The following is a 27,554-nucleotide window of genomic DNA, read 5'->3' on the forward strand; positions in this document are numbered from 1 at the left end:
TTTTTTTTTAAACCATAGTTAAAAGAAGAAGAAGAAGAAGAAGAAGAAATTCCTGCTCTCTCCAGGCAATTCCTGTTAACGGTGTCTTAATAAAGTTCTCGCATTTTGAAGCATCATGGCGGCGCACACGATCCTCGCAGCTGTCAGAAGCTCAGTAAAAACATCCATTTATGACAGCGTGTTGACCTTAAAGAAACCTCGACTTGTTTCAAATGGCGATACTGTGAAAAGTAAGTTTGCAACCGTCATGTTGTCGTCAGTAGTATTTGCGTTGCGCTTCATTTAACGTGGCAGTAGTAGTCTTTTAGCTTTGCGTGTTTTTGTCGCTGAATATCATTTGACTCCGGCACGTTGCCATGTAAAACTGTTCTGTTCTATTGTGTTTAAGGTTACGCTGTTTGGAGGCAATGCTCTTCTTCTGCGTCCTGCCCCGCCGGGTCTCCAGCAGCAAATCCCTGTGCGTCCTCCAGTGACACCGTTGGACACTTCGACCGCCTTGTTCGCAGCGGCATCCTGAGGGAAGACGCTCAGCAGAGGGCTGTCGTCAAGCAGCTGTCTCTGCTCCAGCACAGACTGGGCAACTACTCCAACAGCGTATACCTACATCAAACACATCGAAAGGATGACGACTTGCGTCTCACGTCAGCCGAACCCAAAGGCGCTGAATCTTCAGCAAAGGTAGAACAGTTATTACACATAAGTCATGAACTAATATAAGAACTTGTATAAGAAGCAAAGCTTAAAACGTCATCGGAATGATCTGGTGCACCAATACAATTTCCCCAAAACTCTAGTGATGGTTTTAGAATGGTTGCTATGTATTTTTCTTTATTTTGTAAAACACTAGACCACACTTATCACAAAGTGGCTACAGAACAAATGCTATCTTTGACTTTGACTGGCCTTCTTTGACCCATTGATTAATAGGACACATCAATTACACAATACAAGCAAGTCAATTCACTTTTAGCCAATGAGAAAAATAAACATTTCAATTGTTATTGGTGTTAGCTGCTGAACCTGTTGATCAAATACAGACATGGTAGTGAGTAATGGGTTACCTGGGTTAACTGGTTCGAGCAGTTATGCTAGCAATGTAGAGAAAACAAACGTTTCCCTCTGTAAGTGTATTTTTTTTCGCCTACCACATAAAAAAAAAAATCCACAACTAATGTAATGCTGCGACCAATGTTTTATTCACTTTATAACCACTAGTTCATAAGTCAGTTGTTATCATTTTTAGTGTAATTTTAAGAAGGCTAAATAGCTTTAAAAGAGCTTGTTGCTCAAATTTTCAAAACATGAAATATTTGCGTGCACAATTTTACCGAAACTGAATTCATCGCTTATTTGCTGTTATGTTTCTCTCTGTAAAGTGGAAAAATAACAAAACAAAAAAACACTGCATGCTTCCATTTTGACATGCGGCGTCATCCAAGTGTGCAGAAAACCTGTCCATCACATTTGACGTGAAACAGCAGCGTGAACAACGCGTTCTCAGACGAAATAACTACAGCGGCCTGACATTAACATGACTTCTTTCTCTTCTCATTTTCACTTCTGAAAAAGAGGATCCGCTTAGTGGAGATTCACTCGGTTAACTTTCGCTTCTGGGGGAACTCTCCCAAGAGTTTGTAACCGCAGCATTCATTTAGCCAAAACCTTTCATGGTGTGGCATCTGGACTCCCTCTCTGTCTGTGTTGTAAAGCCCCATTTAAAATCCAACATATGGAGGGAGTCGACAAAAGTCCGCTGCCCTGCACTCTGGTTGTATCACTGATGGTGGCCATGGGGCTCAGGTCAAAGGGAGGGTAGGGGTCTGGGAAGTGCATTGTGCATGTGAGTTTTGGAACAGCCTACTGTAGGGGACTGTTGTTGTTTTTAGGTCAGGGGAGCTGACTGTCTAGTATTTGCTGGTGGGAGTATTTTTTTTCTTCTTTCCGTCGTTGGTTGGCTGGCACAGACACATAGGGATAGACTGAGATTTTTTGGAAGGCAGCAGGGCCGACCTCCCGCTGAGCCCATCCCAGCACCCCGCTCACTCTCTCCGTCCCCACGCGGTAATGAGGGGATCCCTATTGTCTGCGCCATTCTTGTCCTTTTTGCTTTTGATTCGGGCCCTGACAAATACTTTGGTGTCAGGGTATCAACACCACCACCCCCCCTTCCATCCCTTTGCACCTTACTCCTCCGCCCGCTCCCTCGGCTGGACGACTTACGCAACCATTCTGGCTCGAATCAGGTCACACCGCTGTCCTTTCGGTGTCTGCCCTCCGCTGTGAAAGTGCCGCCATTGTCCTCGCCAACTGATCGAGTCTGCGAGGAGTGTACACTTGACTTAATATTGACCCGATGTGGCGTGGTTTTGCGGATGGCCGGCTAACAATGGGGCCATTGTTTGAAGGGGAGCAGCCCTCTTCAAGTCAAACTGGCACCGCCGAGTCCTCCTGTACGCCGTTGGCCTCCGCGCCGCCATTCCGTCAAACTCGCACGCGGTCCCCAGGCTTGTAGGTAAACAAGCGGAAGCTGGCGGCGGGTTGGGGGGGTTCTGCCCCTCGCGTGAACTTTGCGGTCATGTGCCCGTCTCTGTCCTCCTCCGGCGCAGGTGAGACAATGCCGCAGTGCCCAGCCAGACAGAATCGACTGAAGGGGCGGCCTTGTCCTTCTCCACTCCGCCGTGGCAGAATGGCTTCCAGCCACCGCTGACAATCACCCCGCCGTGCCAGAGGGCAGCTTGGGAAGTCAGGGAGAAGTCACACACTGTTATGCCAGGGCAGACAGGAAGGGGCTTGTTGCTCTTCCAGGATTCCGCATTGGCGCGGCACCGCCAGGGATGGATGGAGTTGGGTGGGGGGCAGCGAGGGAGAGGATGGGTAACAAGTTTGTTTTTTCATTTCGTTTTCAATTGGCCATTGTCCGCGTTTACCAGAGTCAAGTGCTCCTTCTGCCGGGCGGACACCGAGTGCAGTGGACACAGAGTACCAGCTCAGTGGGATTGCGGCTAAATTAAATTTAAGAAAGAGAGGGGGAAAAAGAAGAAAGGTTGAGCCCTCCTATTTAGTGCCGAGTTCATTCCGCAGCTATCCGCCGTTGCCCAGCTACGAGGACGGACGATCCCGAGCCACGTTTTTTTTTTTTCAAAAAGCATCTGTCATCCGTCCTACACCAATTTGCTCCAAGTTATCATTACATGCGGCAATTACGCCGATGACAAACTTGTTTACATGGCTCGGCCTCTCTTTAAAGATATTTGGCTTTACCCAGTATTCTCAGCTCAGTCACACAGAGGACTTTTTTTTTTTTTGAAGCAAGGACCTTTTGATGATAGGAGGCAGGCAATACAATGACTTCCAGCAGCACCTCAATGCAACAGTACCGTATCACAATTAGCAGCGCTAAACAGGCTGCACAGACAAGTCCACTCCATCTCGTATGGAGCCTCATCCAGTCCTCTCTGTTTTGTCTGACAAATCCCCCCATTGTTCCTCTGATGATGCTTTTCTTTCGTGGGAACCCTGGCTTGTCTTGTTGATTAGATCCCCTTTGTCTTCCTCCCCTGCAGCGGGGCTAGTCTGGAGAATGTGAAACCTCACACTGTAGCCGTGGCTTAATGCCTCATCATACTTTGTTTATCAAACCGTGATTCAGCCCTATATGGTAATGAATATAACAAAGTTTATTTAGGTCACCGGCCTATAGTTTTGCTTTTATTGTGATTTAAATAACGAATTCGGCCATGCATTTATTGCATATAAACCACCTCCCCCGCCCCCCCCCCCCTTTTTCCCTCCTGCACGGCCAATGTTGTTTATGATAAAAAGCAGCTGGTAAAAGATTTTGAGCAAGGCAAATAAACTACTGTCATTTCCTCTTTTTGTCTCTCCTTCTACGACATAAAGGAGGAACTCGCCTCGCCGTCACCCCCGCCGCCACCCCCTCCCAGGGGCCTTTATATTTACGGAGATGTTGGTATGATCACTGACTGGATCTTGTATAATGACTCAAACAAGCGTCACTTTAGCATTTCGAAGGTTGGAAAACATCATGATAAAGTGGCCTCGTTGTCTTTTCCTTTCATCAGGCACGGGCAAGACCAGGCTCATGGACATTTTCTACTCCTGCGTGACAGACACCCGTAAAAAGAGAGTACACTTCAATGGCTTCATGTTGGACGTCCACCAAAGTTAGTATTATCTGCCCCCCTCTGTGCCACAAAAGCATTGAAGGTTGCCTTGCGTGACTCCACAGTGCTCCCCCCCCCCCCCCCCCCCCTTGCAACTCGCGTGCCGGATATCCTGTATTTATCCCTTTTTGTCCTGAAGTTCTCTGGCTAATTGCCTGCCATTATGCACACAGGTGAAATTACGCCTTTATTCGGCATTGTCGTAGAGTTCTGGCTTTGCCGGTGCAGGTGTGCCTCAAGATGTGCCTGACGTTTGTGTCCCGCTTAAAGGAATCCACCGGAGGAAACAAAGCCTGCCAAAACGAGGGCTCGGGAAAATGTTCACCTATGATCCCATATCGCCGGTCGCCATGGAGATAAGCAGCGAAACCTGCCTCCTCTGCTTTGACGAGTTTCAGGTGAGTTTTCAAAAAGGCTGCGGTGCGCGCGAGTGCGCTTGGTTCCTGAAAGTCGCTCCACCGTTGTCTGCATGCTCATTATTAAACGTGCCTTGTTCACTTCAGCCTTTAGCTTTGAAAAAGAAGTTACGGACACCGGTGCTTGTAAGGATTCACATTGTTCACACCCTGGTTGCCAATGACAATTTTGCGAAAAGGTCTGCGGGTTAGAAATGGAAAAAAAAAATAGCTAGAATAAATAAAGTGTTACCAACCAGTAAATGTGCTAATCCATGGTGGAGATAAAGGCCACGATGCAATGTTCATGCTCAAAGCTATCAAAACCAAGGCAACAAGAAATATTTCATCGCTTGTAAAGATTGCGACTGTCGGCACGCGCCAATCAGAAATTCATCAAAAGTCAATTTTTTTTGTCTTTGTTATGAAATTGTTGCAATTTATCACAATTTATGGACACATTGATATAAAGCTTTTTGCGTGTTTTCCACGGTAGAAACACCTCCTGTTACAGCAGCAAAAAGAAAAGAAAAAAGAAAACGAGTAATGTTTGATAGACGATTGGAGAAAAAAATACTCCACATTATCTGTGCAGTAAAAAAAAGTAGCATGTATTGTAGCTCCTACTATCTAAGCTCATAACATCAGGCACTTTATGAGACAGAGGTTTTCTCTTTTGGACCAGTGTTACCATTTTTGTGTTGCACTAAATTTGCGTAAAAAGTATTATATGTGGCAGCCTTGCTTTTTTTTTTTTTTTTAGCAGCGTTCTGTGTCTACAGTTGGTCTGCTTTGGCAGGTGGTTCCTGTCCTGGCTGGACAACAGGCAACATGTCCTCACAAAAACAGGGCTGGGGACACCTAGTGGCTTTTTCTGAACATGGCATTTAAAAAAAAAAAAAAAAAAAAAATCAAAGTAAGTTCCTGGAGCGTTAAAACGTTAACTCTTTCATATGTGTATCACAAAATCTGTAAACTCACATTTAACAAAGTTTAATGCATTTTATTAGCAGTACTGCTGAAACTACAGCCGTCGATCCGGTCGGTTATCGATCGTTTCTCCCAAACCATGGCAACTAAAGTCACGCATGTTGTTGTTTTTTTTCTCTTGCCGACCTCATTGAAAACGCACTCTCATCCATTAGTACCGCAAGGAGGTGTCATTATTTCACCCTTGAGAGTCAAAGAACACAGCGGCTGCCAGGTCTGCGCGTTCTCTGCGAGCTCAGTCATTTTGCTTTTTGTAAAGAACAACAAACAAACAAACACGCCGCGCGTCCAAGGTAGGTCCGGCCAAACATACGGACGTGTTAGCGGCACAATGCTTCCCCTCTCACTGGTACCATTACGGCTAATACGGCAAGGTCAGAGGTCACGCAAGGTGTTCCCGCTCCCGCTAATCACTACCCCTTTTCGCATGTGCGAGGATCAAGAGCCGCCCCTTTCATCCCCCCCCCCCCCGTCTTTCTCATTTTAAACCGCGCTCGCCGTCCTCTGCCTTTCTCATTGATTTGTTTTGTTTCGCGCCGGCGCCGCTGTTTTCACTCAGGCGGGGGGGGGGGAATGGAGGGGAAACAAGAAGACATGTGCATGTTTGTTTGTGATGCATAAACAAGAGGTTGGGTGAGCCGGGCGCGATGACGACGGCGGTGGCGGCAGTGACAGCGTGAGGGGTTGAGGCGGGGGTTTGGGGGAGTGGGGGGGGGGGGGGCGTACCAATCAGCATCCTCCACCACTCAGCCATGCAAATCAGGCTGTGGGTATCAGTCGCACTCGCCCGCTTCCTTAAGTGAGAGGAGCTAGAAAGCGACTGGCGGCGGGTCGGATGGATCTTATCCTCTTAAATGCTAATGACATTTCGCCATTCTCTTCATTAGCGCCGTGCCATTATCAGTAATTTGTAACCCACCACCACCGCCGCCCTCCCCTCCCTTCCTTTTGCGAACCCCCCCCACCACCGCCGGGCCGGCTCCTTAATGAATACTCATCATTGAGAGGGTCCGAGATGCAAAGATAGAGAGAGAGAGAGACAGAGGGAGAAGGGAAGAGTGAGAAGAAAACGCTCCAGCGTCATTGTCTCAGGGCCTCGGTCGGCACCCCCCCCCCCCCCCCCCCCTGTGAAATTGCTCATATGCCGTGTACATGAAGAGGTGTAACATCAAAAGGGCTTTAATTTGGCACCCGTGCGCCTCGCTGCCGTAAACTGGCGGCCGCTCGGGGGGTAATTGGATGCTCATTTAAATATCGGCATTGGCCTGACGGCAATTGCCGCATTATTTTTTTTTTACGTGCACAAGTGCCCCCCCCCCCCATTCCCTTCCCTCCGGCAATCAATATTGCCCCTCATACTTTGCACAGGGCACATGAATAAACAAATCCAGGTCGCATAAAAGGTCATTTTTAAATGATTCTTTTGAAATGAAAATAAAAATCCGGTGGTCAGAGGAAATGGGGCCCCATTCAGAGGGACATAGAGCCTTGGCTTTTCTGTTGATTCTCATTACACACACACACACACACACACGCACGCACACGCGGGTTAATTTGATGCCCGGCGCCACCTCTCCTTAGCGAAATCAAGGCTTTAGCACAAATGTTAATCAAGTATCGGCAAGGGCAGCAGCGCCAATATGCAAAGAAGCAGAAGACCCTCAAGACTGTGAAAGGGGGCATATGCTGTGGGTCTGGCCGTCACAAGTGCCTGTTGGAAACAGTGGAGTAGCTGAGAGGGAGGCGGGAGGGGAGGGCGGGACAAAAGTCTCTTTTCCGCTCGCCACGTCGTCGTTAAATATTTGCCGGAAACTTTACGTTTGCTTGAGCAGCGTGGAGCAGAGAAGGGAATATTTAGCAAGAGAGGGCAAATTAAAGGTCCAGTGTGTAAAATTTTTAAGGAAGTCCGGTATTTAAGGACGCCTGCCTGACTGTTTGTTTTATATTTAAAATGCTGTCAGGTGGGCGTCCTTAAAAAATGGCGGCGCAAGATGGCAGCTAACTAGAAACGAGTCCCTTGCTCTGTGTATATTCTAATATATATGACAAATGTTCTAAGGGTCGGAGAACCAAATTACTTTATTATGCTGCGAGTATACACTTTTATTAATGTATAGAAGGGCAGTATATTAAGCTTTTACCAATATAAAAGTCATGAATCAAGCCAAATTTTACAACACTGGAACCTTCCACGGTCCAACATTTCAGCCGTTTTCAGATTTTTCATTTTCTTCCCTGACCCTCACTGAGACGCCTTGCATGGGAAATCGTCCCCAAAACAACATAACGAGAACCAGAAAACAACATAATTAGCTCTTTGTTTGCTTCCTGCAACAAAACACACTCCACGTCCTACTAAAACCTAAAACCGATGCTTCACTGGAAGTGCTGGACAAAAACAGGTGGCCACTGAGGTTGCGACGGACACCTGGCCGGAGGGCGGGGGGGGTGGTATCAGTGCCCTTGGTGATGTCACGCAGGGCCAACTCCTGCCACACACTGAAAAGAAGTGAAGGCTGGATGAACTTTTCTCACCTGAAGAATGAAAACGACTTATCAGTGTGCGTTGAAGACGACCGTCATGACTCCACGGCGCACCCCAGCTGCTCAACCGCGTCATTTTTGTAACAACACACTCGTTCTCATCGCTCTTGTTTCCCGGACGCGGCCCCGTTGTGTACGCGCGGCCTCGTGCATCAGAGAGTTGCACGCCGGCGATCGAAAGAGCAACGGAGGCGAACGAGACGGAGGCGAACGAGACGCAGGCGAAAGACCGGGGCGGAATAAAAGTGCGAGCAGAAAGGTCGGAGCACTCGGCGAATGTCGGCGCCGCCATTGACCTTTGTCCATTGTGCGCTGGAAATGGCAGCGGATAACCGCGTTCGTTTGCGGCCTGGCGTTCTCGACCAACAAAAGGCCGCCTTGGCGCGGCCTTCCCGGAGTTGGGGGGAGGAGGGGGGCTCCGCCGCCCGCAATCGCGATCCCCCCGCCCCCTTCAGGGATGCGCGTCGCTCCGCCGTTGTCTCTTGTTTTGTTTTTTTTTCCCTCCCGCGTGACTCTCACATCTGTGCTGTTGATTAGCTCCGCACCTTGTTCTCTGCAGGGGAAAAAAAAAACCCACAGTTAGTTCAAGTGGGTTGTGCGTGTGTGTGTGTGTGTGTGTGTGTGTGTGTGTGTGTGTGTGTGTGTGTGTGTGTGTGTGTGTGTGTGTGTGTGTGTGTGTGTGTGTGTGTGTGTGTGTGTGTGTGAGGTCGCGTCACCATGACCACACAGAAAGGGCTGAATGACGCTAATCAACGTGGAGTGTTGACGGCAGGGTTTGACCTCCGACACCGCACGCACTCACACACACACACACACACACACACACACACACACACCTGATTGTGTATCTTGTGTCGCTCTTCTGCCACTGGGCCCTCAGGTGACCGACGTCGCCGACGCCATGATCCTGAAGCAGCTGTTCGAGACGCTGTTCAAGAGAGGCGTGGTCGTGGTCGCCACCTCCAACAGAGCCCCCGATGGTGAGACGACGAGTTTCTTTATTGTATTCTTTATTGTTTGTCTTTGTAAATAAAGACAAACAATAGAGGCATGAGAAGCAGTGAATACAAACAACATCGTACAAAACATACAAGCACAAGGACACTTCTACAATGCCCTCTTATGTTGAATAAATGCCTGCTTGTGCAAAAGACGTACAGCTGAAACACACTGTTTTGGAAAACTTGCCTTTTGTGATGTCACGAAGGGCGGGCGATCCCTTGCAGATCTCTGTTAGTTTTATTAACCATGTGAAGCTGCTCCGCTAGAGTCGATCAAGAAAAAAGTGAAGATGTGAAAATGGGTAAAATATGGGAGCTTTAGGTGAATTGCACACATATTGTTGTGTATTGGAGTGTTTCTCAACTGGTGGGTCGCGGAGCTATTTTGATTGGGTCGCAGCTTAGTGGGCAGTTTCCTTTTTTTTTTTTTATTAAAAGGGATTTTAAATGTATACATTTATAGAGGAAATGTTGAGCATTTATTTTCATTATCATTTATCATTATCATTTTCAATTCAAGTAATTCCAATAATTTATTTACTTGACATGATATGATGTATTTTGTGTTATAAATTTGGGTTGCAACTTCATGATCAGGACAAAAAGTGTGGTTTCTGAGACTCCACCAGTTAAGAACCACCGGTGTTTTGTATATGCTTAAATAATTCTTTTACAGTAGAATTTCAAATTCAAAACTACTGCAGAATTACAAATTTGTGATTTCATTGTGATCGGAGAGAAAGCATTGCGGCCGTGTCTAAAACCCTTCCAAAACTACTGTACACTGTAAGCTTTCCACCAGCGCCATCATGATCCAACCAGTACCCCGGCGTTCCTTTTAACGCTAGATGGCCACTTTTGCAAGGGAGGACCGGGGGCACTAAGTGTATTATCAAGGAGGGCATTAATGCATTGGGTGCCATCTTATGTCTTTCACTGGAAATGTTATGATATCTCAGGGTCTCAAGTGGCTACAAAGTGGACGGCGGCAGCATGTTCCCCGGTACCACCAAGATGCGGGTCTCTATATTTACTAGCTATTAAGAACAAAGCAGCAAACCATACAAAAGTTGATAGAGAGCCTACTTGGTATTAATGACATGGTTAATGGAAGCCATAAGAGAGAAGTGGACATGAAAGGCATACGTTTTCCATTTTTATTGATGTGGAGATGCTGTAATCAAGGAGCATAGATGTGTTTTTGAGAAGGAGGTTAGGAATAGGACTTTTTTATTCTCCCCCCACCCTTAATTGCAAGAGTGGCGTTGTGTCTTTATGCACTGACGGGAGTTTAATGAGGCTGAGGAGGGTAAGGAGGATAAAAGATGCCTTTTTGAACATGTACACCCACTTATGCATTTCCCATAAATGGATTAAAGATGCACGCCTGCTTTGGGGAACTTGAGTTCCAAATAATGGCTTTTTTTTTTAAAAAGCAATCAGCGTTTCCATATCACGCAAAAATAGTGTCATAGAAACAAACCACAAACCTGCCTGTTGAATAATTAGATACCTGGACACAAAAGAATGTCCAGCAGGGAGGTCGATTGACGGTTGTGTAGGCGACGCTACCCCTTTGTTGGCTAAATCACTCTCTTTTGCGCATGGTTACAAATTCAACTCACCCACATTTTTTTCTTCAGATTGTCTGTGGTCCCTTCAAGGTCCCCCGTTGTGCAAAAATCCACCTTAGCTACGTAGCCAACGGTAACATGTCTCAAGTTAACTCCCCAGAAACAGGAGTCCTTCCTTGATTTGTCTTTTGCGTTAAAACACGCCATTCTGTGAACCAGCCCTCTGTGATGTCACAAGGGGCACTAATACTTTCTTGATACTGCTCCTGCATTCTCTGAGGCCGCTTCGAGTTACACCTAACAAAGCATCAGCTGTGGGGAGAAGCTAAATCCAACCTTTTTTTTCAAAGTACGATATGCATTTGCTATCCTAAAACAGATCAAGAGAGCAAGTTTTTAATGGGAAATCATCTGAAACACAACCCTCGGTTGAATCACTGTTTCCTTTCGCCACGACAGATATAGTGTATAAGTGTCTGTCAACAAACCTCATAAGCCTTCATTAAACTTCAGCAATTGAAAAGCCAAGCAGCGTTGATTTTATGCTGAAACTGAAACCTGCAGTTTCAGGATTTTAGGTTTAGGTCTGCATACAGTTTATTAGCGGGAAAATGCACCAAATGTGTTTGCCAAAATATTGAACTGCTCCTTTAACCTCGGCAGCATCTGTACCCCCCGGCCCCCACACACACACACACACAAACACACACACACACACACACCGACAAAACAGCTCAGCCCCGGTCCGGGACAATACAGGAGTTATTAAGCGAGCGCTATTTGTTTGCCAGGTTTCACTATAGTGATAGCCTTAGCCCGCACATCAACAGCGACCACTTGTTTGCAGCTGGACTCGAGCTTAAGGCTGGATGTGTGTCTGCACAACGTGTGTGTGATTGTGTGTGTGTGTGTGTGTGTATGCGCGCGCCCCTGTCTGTTTTATCTGTCTATCAGGGATGCTACTTCAGATGTAATTTGTTCCAGCCGAGCTAATTGAAACCCCCATTCAGGGAGCCGCTGTGGACATTGTCCGCGCTGAAAAGGCGACAGTCCTTTCTCCCGCCGCCATTGTTTGGGAATGTAATGAATTTTATGTTGCTGCTGCCGCTGCCGGTAGAGAAATCCATTTTTCTCTAACCCCCCCCACCCTCCCACCTCGCCGCCCGGTCCCCCGGTCCCTTTGTCGCGCCTCCCCACCCATCCTTCAGTTCATCAATAGCCACTTTATGTGCCAATCTGTGGTGGGGGAATGACATTATTAGGAGGCTAAACAGCAGCACTAATTCAGGCCCTCCCCTCCTCTTTCAGATCTGTACAAAAACGGACTTCAGAGGGACACCTTCCTACCTTTCATCGGCGCGCTGAAGGTAGAGACAAAGTCATCCTCCTCTCTCTCTCTCTCTCTCTCTCTCTCTCCCTCTCTCGCCTTGTTAATTTATTCATCTGTTTGTCACAGACGCATTCAGACTTTTACACACGTCCCTTCTGTGTCAGTCTACCCCCTCTCTCTCTTTTTTTTTTCCCTTCTTCTTCTTTTTTTTTTTTGTGTGAGTTGCTCCGCCGGGCCAGTTTGATGTTTTCTGTCTCCCGGATGCCTCGCTCGGTGTCACAAAGCTGTCTTTGATCATGGCCAGGGCACTGTGAAAGGACTGGCAGAGAGCGAGCGGGAGAAAGGTAGCGGTGGGGAAAAAATAGAAAGAGGGCCGGCTAGCCCGCCCGCCCGCGCGCGCGCGAGGTTTAGACGGCGTGAATGAGTAACGGGCAGATGAGCTCGGTGACTGACCCGCGCTGCTTGCATTTCAAACGTGGGGCGGGAGGGGTGGCGCGCGCGCGTGCGTGCGCAGCGTCGAGCGTTTGTGGCCACGAAACAAAAATCTGCTTTGCAATTTTAAGCAGGCCGCACCATTATCCCGAGACGATCATTGATGTGTCTGGAGTGACGGCCATCATAAATAATTGCATAAAAAATTGACGGCATGCATTTTGCAACAGAGCACGGCCGCATTCTTGCACCTTTTATTGGCATCCGCGACCCCAAATTGTTGAGAAATACACTGCGTTAAAAGTGTTCCGCGTGAGGGGTTTTTCCCTGTGGTTTCACACAGAGTTCCTGTCTGGTGCCATGTTGTTGCAAAAAGGAGGCCCGGAAAAACGAACTTTATTCGTAATTTGCTTCTCCTGTTCTTTGCAGTTTTAATTGTTGTTTAAATATATGAGAAGGCAAGACAGATCCAGCTTCATTGCCAAAAGGGGCAACGATAAGTTGTTTTTATATTCAAAAATGTTGTTTCAGTCTGTTGAAGAAGACTGCTTAGAGTGAATAGTCAGCATGTTTAATCAATAAAAAAACGCATCCCTAATATATATAGCTCAAAACATATTGCGAAATTATTCTTTTTTTGTATGATGGCGGAACAAGCGTCTGTGCAAAGGTGTTAACCTGAATGAGGTCCAGCTGCCCTTTGTGAGATCATAGAGGTCAGTAGCTGCATTTCCATTACCCCTAGAATTGCGCAAAGCCTAAATATCGCAATAAAAATAGAGGTGTATCGCAAAAGTGTCATGAAAACACTTTTTTCGCATTTACACATCAGCAGACGTGATGTACGGGGTCACGTGGCCAGTTCACGTCAAGTGAAAAAGGCGCGTTATGTTTGGACAGAGGAGGAGACGGAATGTATTTTACAAGTAATCAAAGTGAAAATTATAACAACCATTCTTGACAGTTAACAAACGTAAACAAACAAAAGCAAACGTAATTCCCCGAGAATTACAGTTTATGCGCTTCACACCATTCAATGGAAACACCTGCGCATCTCAATTGCAAATCTCAAATCTCAATTTTTATTTTGCGAAAAAGCGTAATGGAAACACAGCTATAGATATCAAGAGAGGCAGATTATTGTTAATATATTGATAGTGAACATTAGAGAAGGTGGCACATGCCCAATATTATTTGATGCAATACTTCTGTATTGCATGTCCTTATATGGCGAGTACCCTGCTGGCACTCACACGGAACACTAGAAGCACTGCAGCCGGTAAGGAGTTCCGAGTCAAGGCGGCCAACGTCGACTCCCCTGGCGGCACCCTTTGCCCTTTCTAATCCACCCTCATCGTGGCCCTGAATGCGTGGCTCCCGCTCTCTGCTCTCTTCTCCAACGTCCCCTCTTTCACCGTCTCCGTCCCTCGCTCTTTGTAATGCCATCTGGTTGTTCGGGGGTCAGGGTGTTTTTTTTGTTTTGTTTTTCTTCAGTTTGGATCGAGCGGGGGGGTGCGCAGGGCGGCACGGCCTCCTCTCTGTGGCGTTAACGCGTGCTCCCGCAGGGTCACTTCGCTAACTAGCTCTCCCTCAATTGAGTGAATTAATGCCACCCCTCGCCCCCCTCCCGATGCGACTCCCGCTAACACGTCCGTGACGGGTTGTGTTTCTAAAGAAAGTAAGGGAGTGAATAAGGGTTTTCAGTTGGTTAAAAATAAAGGAGTAACCCCCCCGACTCCGACCTACCCTCCCCTATCACCTGAGTGGGAGTGTTAGGGGTTAATCCACTGCCTCTGTCCGCTTGGGTTGACGTCTTTATTTAACTATTGACTTCTGATTAGTTGGGACCCCTTTTTCCTCGGAAACACCCGCCTTCTCCTCCCCGCACCACCCCCCCAAGGCCTTTCTCCCCTAAGATCTCCTAGGGCTCTCATTCTGTGGCTGTGTTCACACCTGGACCAACAGGGGCAACATGAGGGCGCATTTCCACATTGGTTTGTTTTATACACGCTACTCACAAAATGTTTGGGATATTTCACCTTCGGGTGTAATTGTTGAGAAGTGTAGAAAGTTCTGCTGTGATGCTGTGTCATGGAGGTAGGGTATTTAAGTAAGATCATGGAGTGGTCATTGCGTCATCTCATACAATGCGTTGAAACAAAATCACTGGCAACAAATGTCAACGTAACTTGTCATGTGACCTTTTTGTCAGGTGTCATCTTCGGGGCTGTTTACACCGAGACGTTTTTTTTTTAAACCGCACATTTACGAAAATGTGCTTGAAAAAAAACGTGTGTCTACACAAAGTCAGTAATCAAAACAATTTTACACGCATATGCTGGAAACGACTGAAAACGATTTAGTACTTATGCCAGGCCTGGTGTGGCGCCGCAAGTTTACTGCCTGAGTCCGTTGCACGACATGATTGTTGTTGTTGTGAGTGGTCGTCTGCACCCCACGGCCGCTCAGGTTGCAAGGCGGGGGGGGGGGGGGGGGGGGGGGGGGGCGTTTACTAAAAAGATTGGTTTCTGCGTTTATGCGAATCGAGGCAAGGCGGCATTTTCAAACTTATCCACCCTGAGGGGCGTTTTCGAAAAAGTCTCGGTCTGTGCAGTTTCAGTCAAAATGCTGACTTCGTGTAAGTGCGAGGCCGAACCGCGCATATATTTGTGCGTTGTCAGAAAAACCCGTATTTGTGTAAACGGGGCCTAAGAGGACTGACATTGAACCAGAGCGTTTAGTTGGCGCCACTCGTGGATCAGACACTTCTGTTTTTTTGTGGTTAACCACCTTGTTAGAGAACAGTGTGTGCTGCAATAAACGCTGAAACAGTTGGACAAGCGCATCGAAAGCTCAGAGAAGGTCAAACGAAGTCAGCCTGTAAAGCTTACACTGCATTTTAGGTGCATTCTGAAATTTCATCCCAAAGCCAAATATCCCCAACTTTTCCTGAGTGGTGTATATGAACCACAAAAACCAGGCTGCCTCAAACACCTTGAAGAAGTTGCTGCAGCTCGATTGCTTTAAAAACCCAAACCCTAACATAACCTTCTGCAACCCGGACAAGAAGCCTCTGGAAGATCTGCCTGGGCAAGATTGTTTGAATGACGGGAAGCTCCTCACGACAGACACATTTCACCTTTTTAATGCCTGCACTCGTGGTATACGGTAAGAGTGCCACAAAAAAGGACATCTCGGTCAAGGTGTGTTTACAATAACGCAAACGCAGAACAACCAAGGGGAGATAGGCAAGACGGCAAACTCATCATGGAACGTCCCAAAAAGCTAAAATATCGTTTTAGTGGCATGATTTTTTTTTTAACCTGATACACTTTACTCTTTACGCTGATACACGTATGGACGGAACTAAATGCCACTTGGCTTGTTTACCACTTTTTTTTCCTTTTTGCGTTTGTGCTGTCATATCTCTGCCTTTTCAGCATCCTTGCCGGCTCCAACGGGGAATCTTGTTTTGTTTGTTCGCTCTTCAGTTCTTCTTTGTAGCCACAGCGAAACCTGGAGTTCCACAAAATACCCGGGTTTCAGGGCTCTTCTTCTTCTTCTTCCTCCTTTTTTTTTTTTTTTTTTTTAATGGATGCCGCCAGCATTGTAGCACTTTTTTTCTGCTCTCGCGAACTGTCCTCCCTCTCCACTCCTCTTTCATCGGCCGTCCTCTCTCCCTGCCCCTCTATCCCCCGGCTCTTTATTCTGTTACTCTCCTGTTCTGCTCTCTGGCTCCGCTCACCCAAGGTCAGGTCTCGTATGTTTTGGAAGCAGAATAGTGACTTTCTTTGTCCGACCTCCCTTGTTTTGATTGCAGTTGCGCGCAAAATGCTGCACAAGGGGAAAAAAAGGGGGACGGACACGTGACGGTGGCCATGAGGCTTCTTTGATGTTACTTTGGTTTTTCAAACCGCTTGTAACCCTTTTGTTTAACCCCCTCCTCGCGCCAAGCGCTTCTTCTTTTTTTTTCTTTCTTTAAAGTTGTTTATTAATAAGCGTTTATTAATCGCTGTTCAGACCGCGATTGGAAAAGGAAGGTGGAATATGGCACTGAAAAGGGGACAATATGGAGGCAGGGGGCTAAGGAATGAGTGGGACGAGGCCCTCCAGTGGGGGACCTTGGTGAGAAGGACTGCCTATGAAGAGACGGCAGGCTGCCAGCTTGATGACTGCTCTTGTCTTCCTCGCGAGCTTTTAATGGCAAGGCAGCGCCACTCGCTGTATGGCTCGAGGGCACGCCTCACTCCTCTCTTATCAGCGTCTCCCTTCTCCGGATTTCAGCCATTGACGGAGGACAAATCAATCTGGCTCCTTTTCAAATGCGGCAGAGTTTAATACTGGCTCTGTGTTTATCGCCTGAGTTTTTATTTTATTATTATTTTTTTTTAATTGATGCTTTCACCTTGGCCCGCCTCATTGAAGTTTTTCAACGATTTATCTGTGGCGCGTCCCGTGGGTGCGTGCGCTGTCTGTTTGAGAGCTGCTTCTCATTTTTTGAGATCACCAACTTGTACGTTTCAAAGTTCTCATTTGAAAGGTCAACCCCCCTGTGGACAAACTTAGTTTTTTTTTAAGGCTAACATCAGGGGTGGGCAAACTTTTTGACTGGTGGACCCCAATGGGTTCAAAGAATTTGACAGAGGGGGCTGGAGCAGGATCAGATGGATGGAGTGTTTTGGTGACAGTTTATCGCAGGGCCCCGTAGCCCAAGGGAGCGAAGATAGTAAACAAATGATTTTAAAGGATTCAATAACACATGCAACCTAACATAAGAGGATTAATTCATCATTGCGCCACTGAGATCATATGTGTCGTCAAGACATCCTGGTAGGGTTTAGTTCTCATCTCATATCTCATAGTGCTCATTCTCATGGTCTGTCCCGGCTGTGGTTGGTCGAAGGTGGGGGTACACCCTTGACAAGTTGCCAGGTTATCGCAGGGCCTCGTAGCCAATGGGTCGAACTCGCGACCTGACGAGCTCAGTGGTCTAGTGCTCGAGTGTCCGCCCTGGTAGGTTGTGGGTTAAATTCCCGGCCAGGTCATACCAAAGACCGTACAAACGGTACCCATTGCCTCCGTGCTTGGCAGACAGTATTCGGGGTTGGATTTCGGGGGGGTTGATCACCCAATGATTTCTCGGCGCGGCACCGCTGCAGCCCACCTCTCCCTCAGGGGATGATGGGTGGACAAATTTCGCATCCTTGGGGATGTGACAATCACTGGGACTTTAACCTTCCTGCTGCGAGGGGACAGCGCAAACCACTGAGACTCCTGGCAGGTGGATGCCAGGGTTATTCTAATGTGGAACAGTGTTGCAGCCGCCCTGGTTGGTAATGAGCTGATGCACTCTGCTTCGCCGACTCCACTTGCTCCCCGACCCAACTTGAGCTGCCTCCCGGTGGCCAGGTGCAAGCGGCGCAGGGCCCCTAAGTCACAGACTCGGAGCGGGTTTTTGGGGGCGGGGGCAGTGGGAGAGAGAGAGTGTGAGAGAGAGTGGGGGGTCCCGGATCACGGAAGGTGGGGCCCGCGGCTCAAAAGATGTTTCCCCAAGAGGAGCAGCCGAGGCAGGGGGAGGTTGTGAGAACGACCTCTCGGAACAAACCATCGTTGGCCCAAGGCGGTCACACTTTAGGGGAATAGATCATTAGGTGTAATTAGGGTGTTCACATTGTCACGTACCTTCCCCCCCACAACCCCCCACGCACACCCCCTACAACCCCCCCCCAAATGTCCGAGAATGAATAAAATCACCAGCTACACCCCCCCCCCCCCCACACTCACACTCCTACACACACACACACACACACACACACACACGGCTCCCCAGTTAGTGAAAACACTTTGATGTCAGGAGAGTCGTCCAGAACTTGCCAGCATAAAGGCAGTGTTTTAAGCTTTCTCTCTTTTCTCCCGCGTCTCTCTCCCTCTCTCTCTCCCTCTCTCTCTCGCTCTCTCTCTCTCTCTCTCTCTCTCTCGACCCCTCTGTCCCCACCTCCCTCTTTTCTTCTCCTGCGCCACACAAGGCTGTAAGACACACACGGCTGAATGAACGACAACCTTTCCCCCCCTCCACCACCACCTCTCTAGTAGCACTCTCTCTCTCTCTCTCTCTCTCTCTCTCTCTCTCTCTCCTTCCCTCTCTCTCTCTCTCTCTCCCTCCCTCCCCCTGCCCCCTTCATCTCTTTTTCAGCCTTCCCACCCCGCGTTTCTTTGAGGCCCGGTCAATTCTCCGGGCCAAACAAAAAAAAAAAAAAAGCAGCCGCAGCAGCATCAAATGTTTTCTGCTGCCGGGTAATGAGGGAGTGGACCTCATCAGGGCCCAATAGTCAGCTATCCTTGGCTTTTGTTGCAGCTCAATGGTGCCGCGCTCTTTGAAAAACTCAAAAGCAACTTTTTGAGGAGTGAAGGATAGAGAAAGATACGGTGCGGGGAGAGCGGGCCACGGCGAGGGGAGCGGGGGCAGCAAGTGAAAAAAAAAAGAGACCAAAAAAAAAGGATAAAATAAAGAAGCCACTCTGTTTTTATGCTAAACGGCTGTCCAGAGAGAGCAGTGGACAGCTCGGACAATGACATGATTGGGGCTACATGTGTTTGGATGACTTTCTTCCAAAGAGACCCTGATTCTCATGTCTGTCATCCCTCCCGCACACCCCCCCCCCACCCCCCCATCCACCCTCCTCCGCCTTCCCCGCCTCCACGCTCCCCCTCCCTTGTGTCTGTGAGGTCGTGAATGCGTCTGTGCGAGCGGAGGAACGCTTAATTTGCAGCGAGGCTGCCTCCACACTGCTTTTCCCCGGGGGTCAGCAGCACAAGGTTTTTTGAGAATGCTAATTCGGCGGTGCAGGGACGATATAAAACTATTGTTGCAGCTGAAGTTAATGTTTCTCAGTGGGAGTCAGTTTGGTGTGCTGAAACTACTTCCCCACAAGGGCCAAAAACACAGGGACACTCTAAAGCCCCTTTCCCACTGGCCAAAAAACGTAATGTAGTCCCACTACGAATTGGAAATGATTTACCCCAAAGGTTTCCTCTTCATGTTTCCAGTTTGTCAAACCAAAACGTTTAGCATCACAACACAGTCCTTGTAAAATATTATGTAGTTACCAACAAAAGCCTGTTTCTTTAGGTGAGAAGCTAAAACCAAAATCCTTTTATTTGTTTATTTAAATTGGCTTGAGAAATGGTTTTTACTAAACTTTACTCTCATTAACGTTTGCCTAAAAGCCTCAGAAACACACACACGCACACACGCACACAAAGAAACATTATCTTGAAATGCACAAGCACTTCTTCAATACTCACTGAATCCAATGGAGGATGTTTCACTCTTAATGGGGTTCACATATCACACACCGGCCATTATTTCAGTATCATATCAGAGTGACATTAAGTACCAGTACTACACAGGACATGTAGTCACAAGAAGGATCCATATCGTGTCAGCCATGCACTGGTAACCTCTATATTTTACTTCAATGTGAATCAGTTGCACAGACCAAAAGTCCACGTACAAATAAAACATTTTTTGAGTGATAGCTGTTTACTACCTAGCATTCAGCGACAGTTTTTTTTTTTTTTTGTTGCATTGTTACAGGTATTCTTATATACATAGGCACTGCGCATCTTATTTGTATCTGCCATTGAATGCAGGCAATCATAGGTTATTCATTATAAAAACATACCATATAATATATCCCAACCTACATATCTTTAAAACATTTTAAAAATGTATCTTAAAACTAAATTTGATCACCAAAAAAAAAAAAAAATGTATATTAAAACTAAGATTGTGTTCGAGATAAAACTGTGCGGCGCAAAGGAACACTGGTGCAGGAGAAGCGCGGCGGTGGACGGGGCCGCTGTGTGTAGGCGGGTAAAAATCTTGGAGGAGTGAGAACTTGACAATCCTCTCAAGAAGGATAATCAAGTAATGACCCGCGGGGCCTCAGCCTCATCTGATTATAAATAACCAATGGAATCATCACCGCTGATTGTGTTTCCATTCCGCCGTCTTTGTACCTCGCTTCTCCCTGCGAGGGACGCGTCAGCCGTCTTCGGCAGCGGGTTTGAGGCGGTTCACAATATAGGAGGGAGTCTAAGACGGCGGGAGAAAAGACAAACGGGGCTTCTAATGATGCGGCGGCGATGGTGACAAGTTTTCTTCTTCCTCTTCTTCTTCTTCTTCTTCTTCTTCTTCTTCTTCTTCCTCTGCCTCTTTATTTAGTGGGGGTCTGGAGGGGCTATTTACCCGCTGGCGGGGTCACTGTAGGTTGATGAAATGACACCTCCCTTTTGTGTGTGGGGGAGGGCGAGCTTGTCAGGTTGTTATTAAGCCTGATTCAGCCAATTGGCTACGAGCGGGAACCCCGTTTGTGTGAGCGGACATGGAGATAAAAAGTTGACAGCGGAGAAGAATGGAGTATTTCCATCCCCTTGCTTTGTGATGATTGCTAATTATCCTGCAGCTCGAGGGGGCCAGTGGCAGAAATTCACTGATTTCATAATTTAGCCGGCGCCGCCGTCGAACACTCAGTCAGCCATGGCGGCGGCGTGGATGGCATGATATGCAATTCCTTTCTTTTCTTTGATAGAATGGCGGAGATGATGATTATAATTGGTGGCGTACTCCCTGACATGAATCCTGTTGACGTTTTACACCGCGTGGAAAAGTTTGAACTCCACTTCGAAAGTTCAGCGCTGCTTTAAAGCACATGAATAGCTCCGGGAACAATAGACCTGCTCGGTTAACCAGGAGGAAGCGAAAACAAAGTCCAAGTACCGTCAGAGCACAGGCAGACATTCTCGCTCTCTATCTCGATATCTCAATACTTGTAGCATTGCATGGTAAGAATTACAAGCAATGTCTTGCATGAAAGGCACAGGGCCACGAAGACTGACCAACACCACTGATAATGAATGAATTTTGTGCTTCATTCAATTTGATTTCATATAAATTATTTGAAGTGGTGCATTTCTAAGCTTATTTCAAGTTAATTTACCAAAAGGAAGAAGAACGGTAGCTTCAATTACAGAATTCTTTTTTCTAACTGCAAGCTGTGTCTTACAGTTGGGTTTTTGCAATGAGGATTTATAACATAGCACAAGACGACAATAAAATATTCGTAACTTGCGCATTACTCGATTAATTTGGCTAGTCCAGCCTAACGACTAATATTATTGATTTTGTAAACCATGTGTCATCATTGTTTAACCACACAGGCAGAGTCAAAGTTTCGTGCACTGCATCTCAATTACTGATCATCCAAAGTAATCTATAAATACATTGCTTTCTAAATATCGCCTAATAGCATAGTCGCCTAAGTCATATTTTAACGTTTCCGGAAAACAAGAAAAAACACATTTTTAGCAAGCACATTGGTATTTTTTATTAAATATCACAATTTGGCCAAAAAATGACTATTATGCTATTAGGCTAGCAATATGCTTCATAAAGAGCCGGCAATGGCAAAGATCCTCACATCTGTAGGTTCTAGCAGGACGACCCATTTTGTTTGTATGTCTTAAAATGGAGACTACAAGATGTGGAATAATATAGCTGCTACAATACATAAGCCACACAGAACAGTGTTCTCTGAAATAGAAACGTAAACTCCTTTTGCTAGCCTAGAAAGTGGATAATCAGAAGAAGAAAAAGACTAATATTCTCCACCATCTCTCTGTGTGTTTGGCAGGAGAACTGTGGCACAGTCTGCCTCGACTCTGGAGTGGACTACCGGAGACTGGCTAGAGCCGCGGAGGGGAGGCTGTACTTCCTGTAAGAACACACAGAAACACTCTGAGCCTGGCGCGCCACTCACTGTCCGACTCATCCCCGAGGCCGTCGAGGGGTTCAATAGAGGGTTCAGCTTCATTAAAACACCAGGATGTTGTTAAACTGATGTTTTCAGGAGGCACGGGAGAAGGCAAACAGATGGATAAATGGAGAGAATCTGAATTAGAGAATGAATAATGGCCTGCGTTACCTTGAGAGAGCCGCGACAAAGAGCGGGGGATTGAATACATAGGAGGAAAATGGCAGAGCTTTAAAAGCTACTTTTCTGTTTACCTGATTACAGACGCGCTGCTGGCGAGCGCACGCGTCGATAAATATAGTATGAATGACACTGCCGATGCTCATCGCCGCGTTGGGGCTTTCAAGTGCTTTCGCCCATTCACTGTATGTAAATGGAGCGCCTCGCACCCCTTTTTACCTGGAGTTAAAACACAAGCACACATGCGGACACAAAGGCGCACACTTCACCGTCTCATTGTGACGTGCATTCACTGGCGAATGCTTGTATTTTGAGCCTAACATCCTGTTTGCTACCGCCGGAGTGAAAAGCTAAGTGTCGCACACGCGCACAAGCACACTCACGCTCACGCTTCTCTGCTGTGCCCACCTCACTGCCACCGTTTGATGTGACCACTTCACTGTTATTAATTTCATATCCTATTTTGTCGTCTCTGTGTCATTGACCTGTGTGTGTGTGTGTTTGTGTGTGTGTATGGCTCAGTACGGGGGAGCCTGGTGTGGAGGCCCTCTTGGGTGTCCTCTTTGAGGAGCTGGCATTAAGACAAAAGAGCGGTAAGTGTGGCTGTGTGTGTGTGATCTGTTGATGTAGAATGTAATAGAAATGCGTTTTTTAGTAGGGCTGTCAAACCATTCATTGTTTTAATCGAGAGTAATCACAGAATCTTCGGCTTTAACTCCGATTAATCGCGGTTTGAATTGCATGTGTAAAATTCTGTTATTTTGCAGTTCAAGGCAGTTCTAACCCCATATTGTAAAGTATTTCTTACCAGAAATCGGCCAGAGGGGCCAACTACGAGCTAGTAAAAGGGACTAAAAGACTCACGACAGGTTCACACCGGACACGGAAGTCGCACAAAAATTGCGCGAGAGCCGCAGCCCTCCTGTTCACGCTAGACACACATTTCTCTGCGATGGCCGACTAAGCGCTTCTGCTTGGCTGTTGTTTACTCCCATTCAGGGCTATTTTTTTCATCAAGATCAATTTAACACCGTCCATCTTGACTTGACAACAACTCCGCTCGCTCTTTCCCTTTGTCTGTGTGTTTAGACCCCCCCCACCCACACACACACACACACACGGAGCCAGCCTATTCAGTTGCTCTCTTTTGTGTGCGTGTGTGTTTGTTTGTTTTCATCTCTCTCGCACTCTGTTTAGATACTGACAAATATACCGCGACTGACAAAAGAGATCATGTATGTTATTTTATTTTGAAAGTTGCTTTTATTTTGAAGACTTACGTGTTTCTTTGAGTGCCTTTCTGTCCAGCTTGACGCGGCCCTTCCGCTTCCGGCGTGAACCTGGCCTCAAGTTTGAAATGTGGTTAAAAAGAAAAATCAGGCGTCATGGATTGTATTTAACTAATCGCAATTAACACGTTAATGCTGACAGCACTAGTTTTTTAGAGAGTGTCTCTCTTACAGAATGTCACAGAATAAATAGCTGGTACTTTTTTTTTGCTTTCTGCTGTGGTTACAACACCATGAAGGATGTAATAAATATGATTTTTCCTCTATTGTTGGGTGTTCGTCTAGCCACAGGCCCTCGGACGCTCACAGTGCTGGGCAGAGACCTAACGCTGCAGAAGACATGCGGCTCCATTGCAGACTGCACTTTTGACGAGCTCTGTGGCGTGGTGAGCATTTGCTTCCCATACATTATACTGTCAGACACCCTGACTGACATGTTTCCTCGGTGGCTTCTCCTCTGTAATGCTGAAACAACAGTTTAATTTTTTGCGCCGGCAAATTTTTTTTGCGCTCGTCAGGGGAAACTTGCTGAAATTGCCGCCTTTCAATTCTCTTTCTCACCTCCACCTCACTCTTTTCTTTTCTCTGCTCAATGTCAGAGAGCAAGCTTATTTATGACATTTTGAATAGCCGTGCCTCCTAAAAGGCAGTTTAATACATTCATTTTGAAGTCTGAAGCCTAATTCACGGGGTTGATTTTTTTTCACACGCACTCCAAGGATTCGTCCTGCAGGTGCAAGCTGGAGCTTTTAATTAATTCCAAAAATGCAAAATGAAATGATATCGCTCAGCGATCGAAACACGCTGCGGCTGATGAGAGACGGCTGTAGTGGAATTTTGTCCTCTGCGTGTTCACATCCGCCGGGCATTGTTCCAGCCTCTGGGGGCCAGCGACTACCTGGAGATGGCGCGGATCTTTGACACCGTATTTATTCGCAACGTGCCCATGTTGACGCTGACGCTGAAGGACCAAGCCAGGCGCTTCACCACTCTCATAGACAACTTCTATGACAAAAAGGTATGTACGTGCATTTAGTTTTTACTGCTGAATTAAAAGGTCTGAAAACAATCTTAAAGGTGCAAAGCTCAATAAGGCAGTGTGGCTGTGAGACATCCTCAACCTCATTATTAAGTACTGAGAGTTAGTTATTACATGATTATAGCCCCTATGATATTGTATTTGGATTTTATTGCTGACGAGTGGGCTGTTGGTGACAGCACGTGTTATATCAGAATACTTTTCCTGATAAATATTTCAATTAAATCCAACCAGTTTAAAACACTTTGACACCTTTGCGTTCCTGTCATCTCCTAAATTATGAGTCAGTGGAAACAGATGTTTATTAAAGTCAAATCTGTGAATTATTACTGTATGTTTTGTATTTCTTGAATTCAAAATACCTGGGAAACCTCTTGTTGAAGTCCTCAGTCAGGAATTATGCAACAAGCAAATGTCTTTTAAAAATACTTTTTTTTTTTTTACACGTGCAAGCCTTTTCATTTTTCCTCCCAGGTGAGAGTGGTGCTTCTGGCTGCCGCTCCTGTTGACCGGCTGTTTGTGCACAGCGGAGGGGAAGGGGAGAGGGACCGACAACTGCTGGATGATCTCGGCCTCAGTGGGGTAAAATGTGCACGAGCTGCAACACTGCATGACAAGCTAAATGTACTGGGAACCCTTCAAAATAAATTGTTAAATGCTGCATATTTTAAATACATATATATTTTAGGGATGTTAACAATTACTCCATTATCGATTAATTGTCGATTAAGAATTTAATCGATTAAATAAATTAAATTATCACTCAATTGAACATTTTTTACACGGGTAGTTAATATCATTATAACAGTGTAGTGGCAGGAAAGAGCAATTCGCCTCTAGATACTGTGATGGTCATAATATACCTAGAACAAGTTACTTTTAAACAACTTTTTTTTTTTTTAAAAGAAAAAGTTGAAATGTGACCCATTAGAAGTCAACTCAAAGTCACAGGATAAATGTTTAGGGTGTTTTTACTGTTCTCGAATGTAAAAATGGGTCACATTGGACCGTCAACATTATGTAAGGGTTAAATAATGTTTTCCTGACACATTTTTCACTGTGAAATTTAGGTTCTCAGGAAAAATTGCCGCATATCAATTAATCGTTAATCGAATAATCAGGTCAATCAACTACTGATTTATGAATTAATCGATAAATTTGCATCCCTAATATATATATATATGTGTGTGTGTGGGTGGGTATATGTATATACATCCATATACGCATATACACACTTGTGTCATCACAAGGTGGCTTAGTACCGCAGCATTGAGTCAGCACTTTTCCTTTTTTTGTTGTCAACCTCCTTAACCTGCTTTTGCCTCCTTTTCTGCAGGAGGCGGCCGAGCGCCTGACTTTGTTCACGGCCGAGGAGGAGATCTTTGCCTTCCAGCGGACCGCCTCCAGGATTATGGAGATGCAAACGGAGAAATACTGGGGAGAAGGCGACCGCAGTAGCAGCAAGAAGCACACATGAGTGCCTGACGCAGTGGCTGAGCCGCAATCCTCTACCTCTAAACACAAACATCAAATGCAGGGAACAACAAACCGAAATGAACCTGCTCATCTTCGGCAATAAGAAGTGTTACTTTAATGAAGTGTTTTCAATAAAGACCTGTTCACCTCGATTATGCATCTATGCAAACTAACTACTTGTTCTGTCTTGGGGCCCTGACCCACCCTCCATCATGTTCCGCAACTTGTTTTTGCAGTTTTCCTCTATGAGGTGTGTGCTCTCCCCCTTGTGGCCAGTGTCTTAAAAAACCAAGACTGGGGCCACAAAGCAACCAGAAGGGATGCGGGGGGCTCACCAGTGGTACTCTGCTGCCCTCTTGTGTGTACATTTAGATTAGATTAGATGTGGGTTTAAACTGACCAGACCAGATTGTGTCATGACAAAATAAGGCTGCTGTGTTAATTAAACTTGACAATGCAAATGTTTTCCCATATTGTATGTATGTATGTATGTGTGTGTTCTGAATGTGTTAGAGGACCTGGCTGTTGTTGTTAGTGCTAAATGTCTTGTAACATGGTTACACACATAAATGCAAACTGCATCGTAATAAAAGAAAGAAAGACTCTTTGTCTGGTGACTGTGAGACTATAATCAATGAAGAAAATCAATAAAGGCGGAAAAGGAAAGTAAAACGTTTAGAGCCGCAAGTTTTAAATGTAGTGCCTATTACTGAGTGTCGCAAAAAATATTTTCATGTACACTGATATGAAAGCTGCACTGAGAACATAATTCTAAATTACATCAAAGCCGCATTTCTTTTTCAAAGTGAAGTAGATAAAATATTTTAGTCGACATGGAGGAGGCAGCTAATATTTTTTCATTTTGTCCTATTGTGGGACTCTTTTTCTTGTTGCCTATAGGTGGCAGCAGATGGCAACCAATCACTCCGAGGGTTGTTATTGCAGCCGTGGAAGGATGAGGTCATCCTAGTGCACCACTCCAGCATGGACCAGCCCTTAGAGCTACAGTAAGAGCAGAGAGCAGCACTTACACCTTCCATACTAAGAGTATTTACATAGGCTGCAGTCACTGTATGAAAAAAAATAAAATGAAATTCCTAAGCCAGTGATGTTGCACAGACGTACTGCCGTGAACCTGCAAAGAGGCTCAGTGATGTTGACGTTTTGTTGAGTGAGCACCAAAACATGCACTCATCATGCAACATTCTCTGAAGCACTCCTGCCCACAGAAGCATATCCCACACTTAATTAAAGCAAAATCAATCACAGCTCATGCCAAGAGCCCTAATCCAATCAGGTTACAAT

General features: G+C 46.3%; 1 protein-coding gene across 2 annotated transcripts; it reads left to right on the forward strand.

Moving 5' to 3' along the window:
- The first annotated feature begins 65 nt into the window (after positions 1-65).
- Positions 66-26,710, forward strand: afg1lb (AFG1 like ATPase b). 2 transcript variants are annotated; one of them, XM_076013628.1, is made up of 13 exons: positions 66-230; positions 389-678; positions 3,901-3,970; positions 4,083-4,184; positions 4,455-4,582; positions 8,994-9,093; positions 11,997-12,055; positions 22,146-22,228; positions 22,968-23,038; positions 24,026-24,120; positions 24,612-24,752; positions 25,248-25,355; positions 26,110-26,710. In XM_076013628.1, exons 1-13 carry the CDS (start codon positions 116-118, stop codon positions 26,248-26,250), a joined length of 1,503 nt encoding a protein of 500 aa, XP_075869743.1. In that variant the 5' UTR covers positions 66-115; the 3' UTR covers positions 26,251-26,710. The 2 variants fall into 2 exon arrangements, with proteins under 2 accessions (XP_075869743.1, XP_075869742.1); XM_076013627.1 differs by having other exon boundaries at positions 68-230; positions 24,020-24,120.
- Positions 26,711-27,554: the final 844 nt, after the last annotated feature.

The sequence above is a fragment of the Nelusetta ayraudi genome, unplaced genomic scaffold, assembly GCF_046127955.1.
Source record: "Nelusetta ayraudi isolate G7.1 ecotype Tasmania unplaced genomic scaffold, CSIRO-AGI_Nayr_v1 ptg000151l, whole genome shotgun sequence".
Taxonomy (NCBI): Eukaryota; Metazoa; Chordata; class Actinopteri; order Tetraodontiformes; family Monacanthidae; genus Nelusetta; species Nelusetta ayraudi.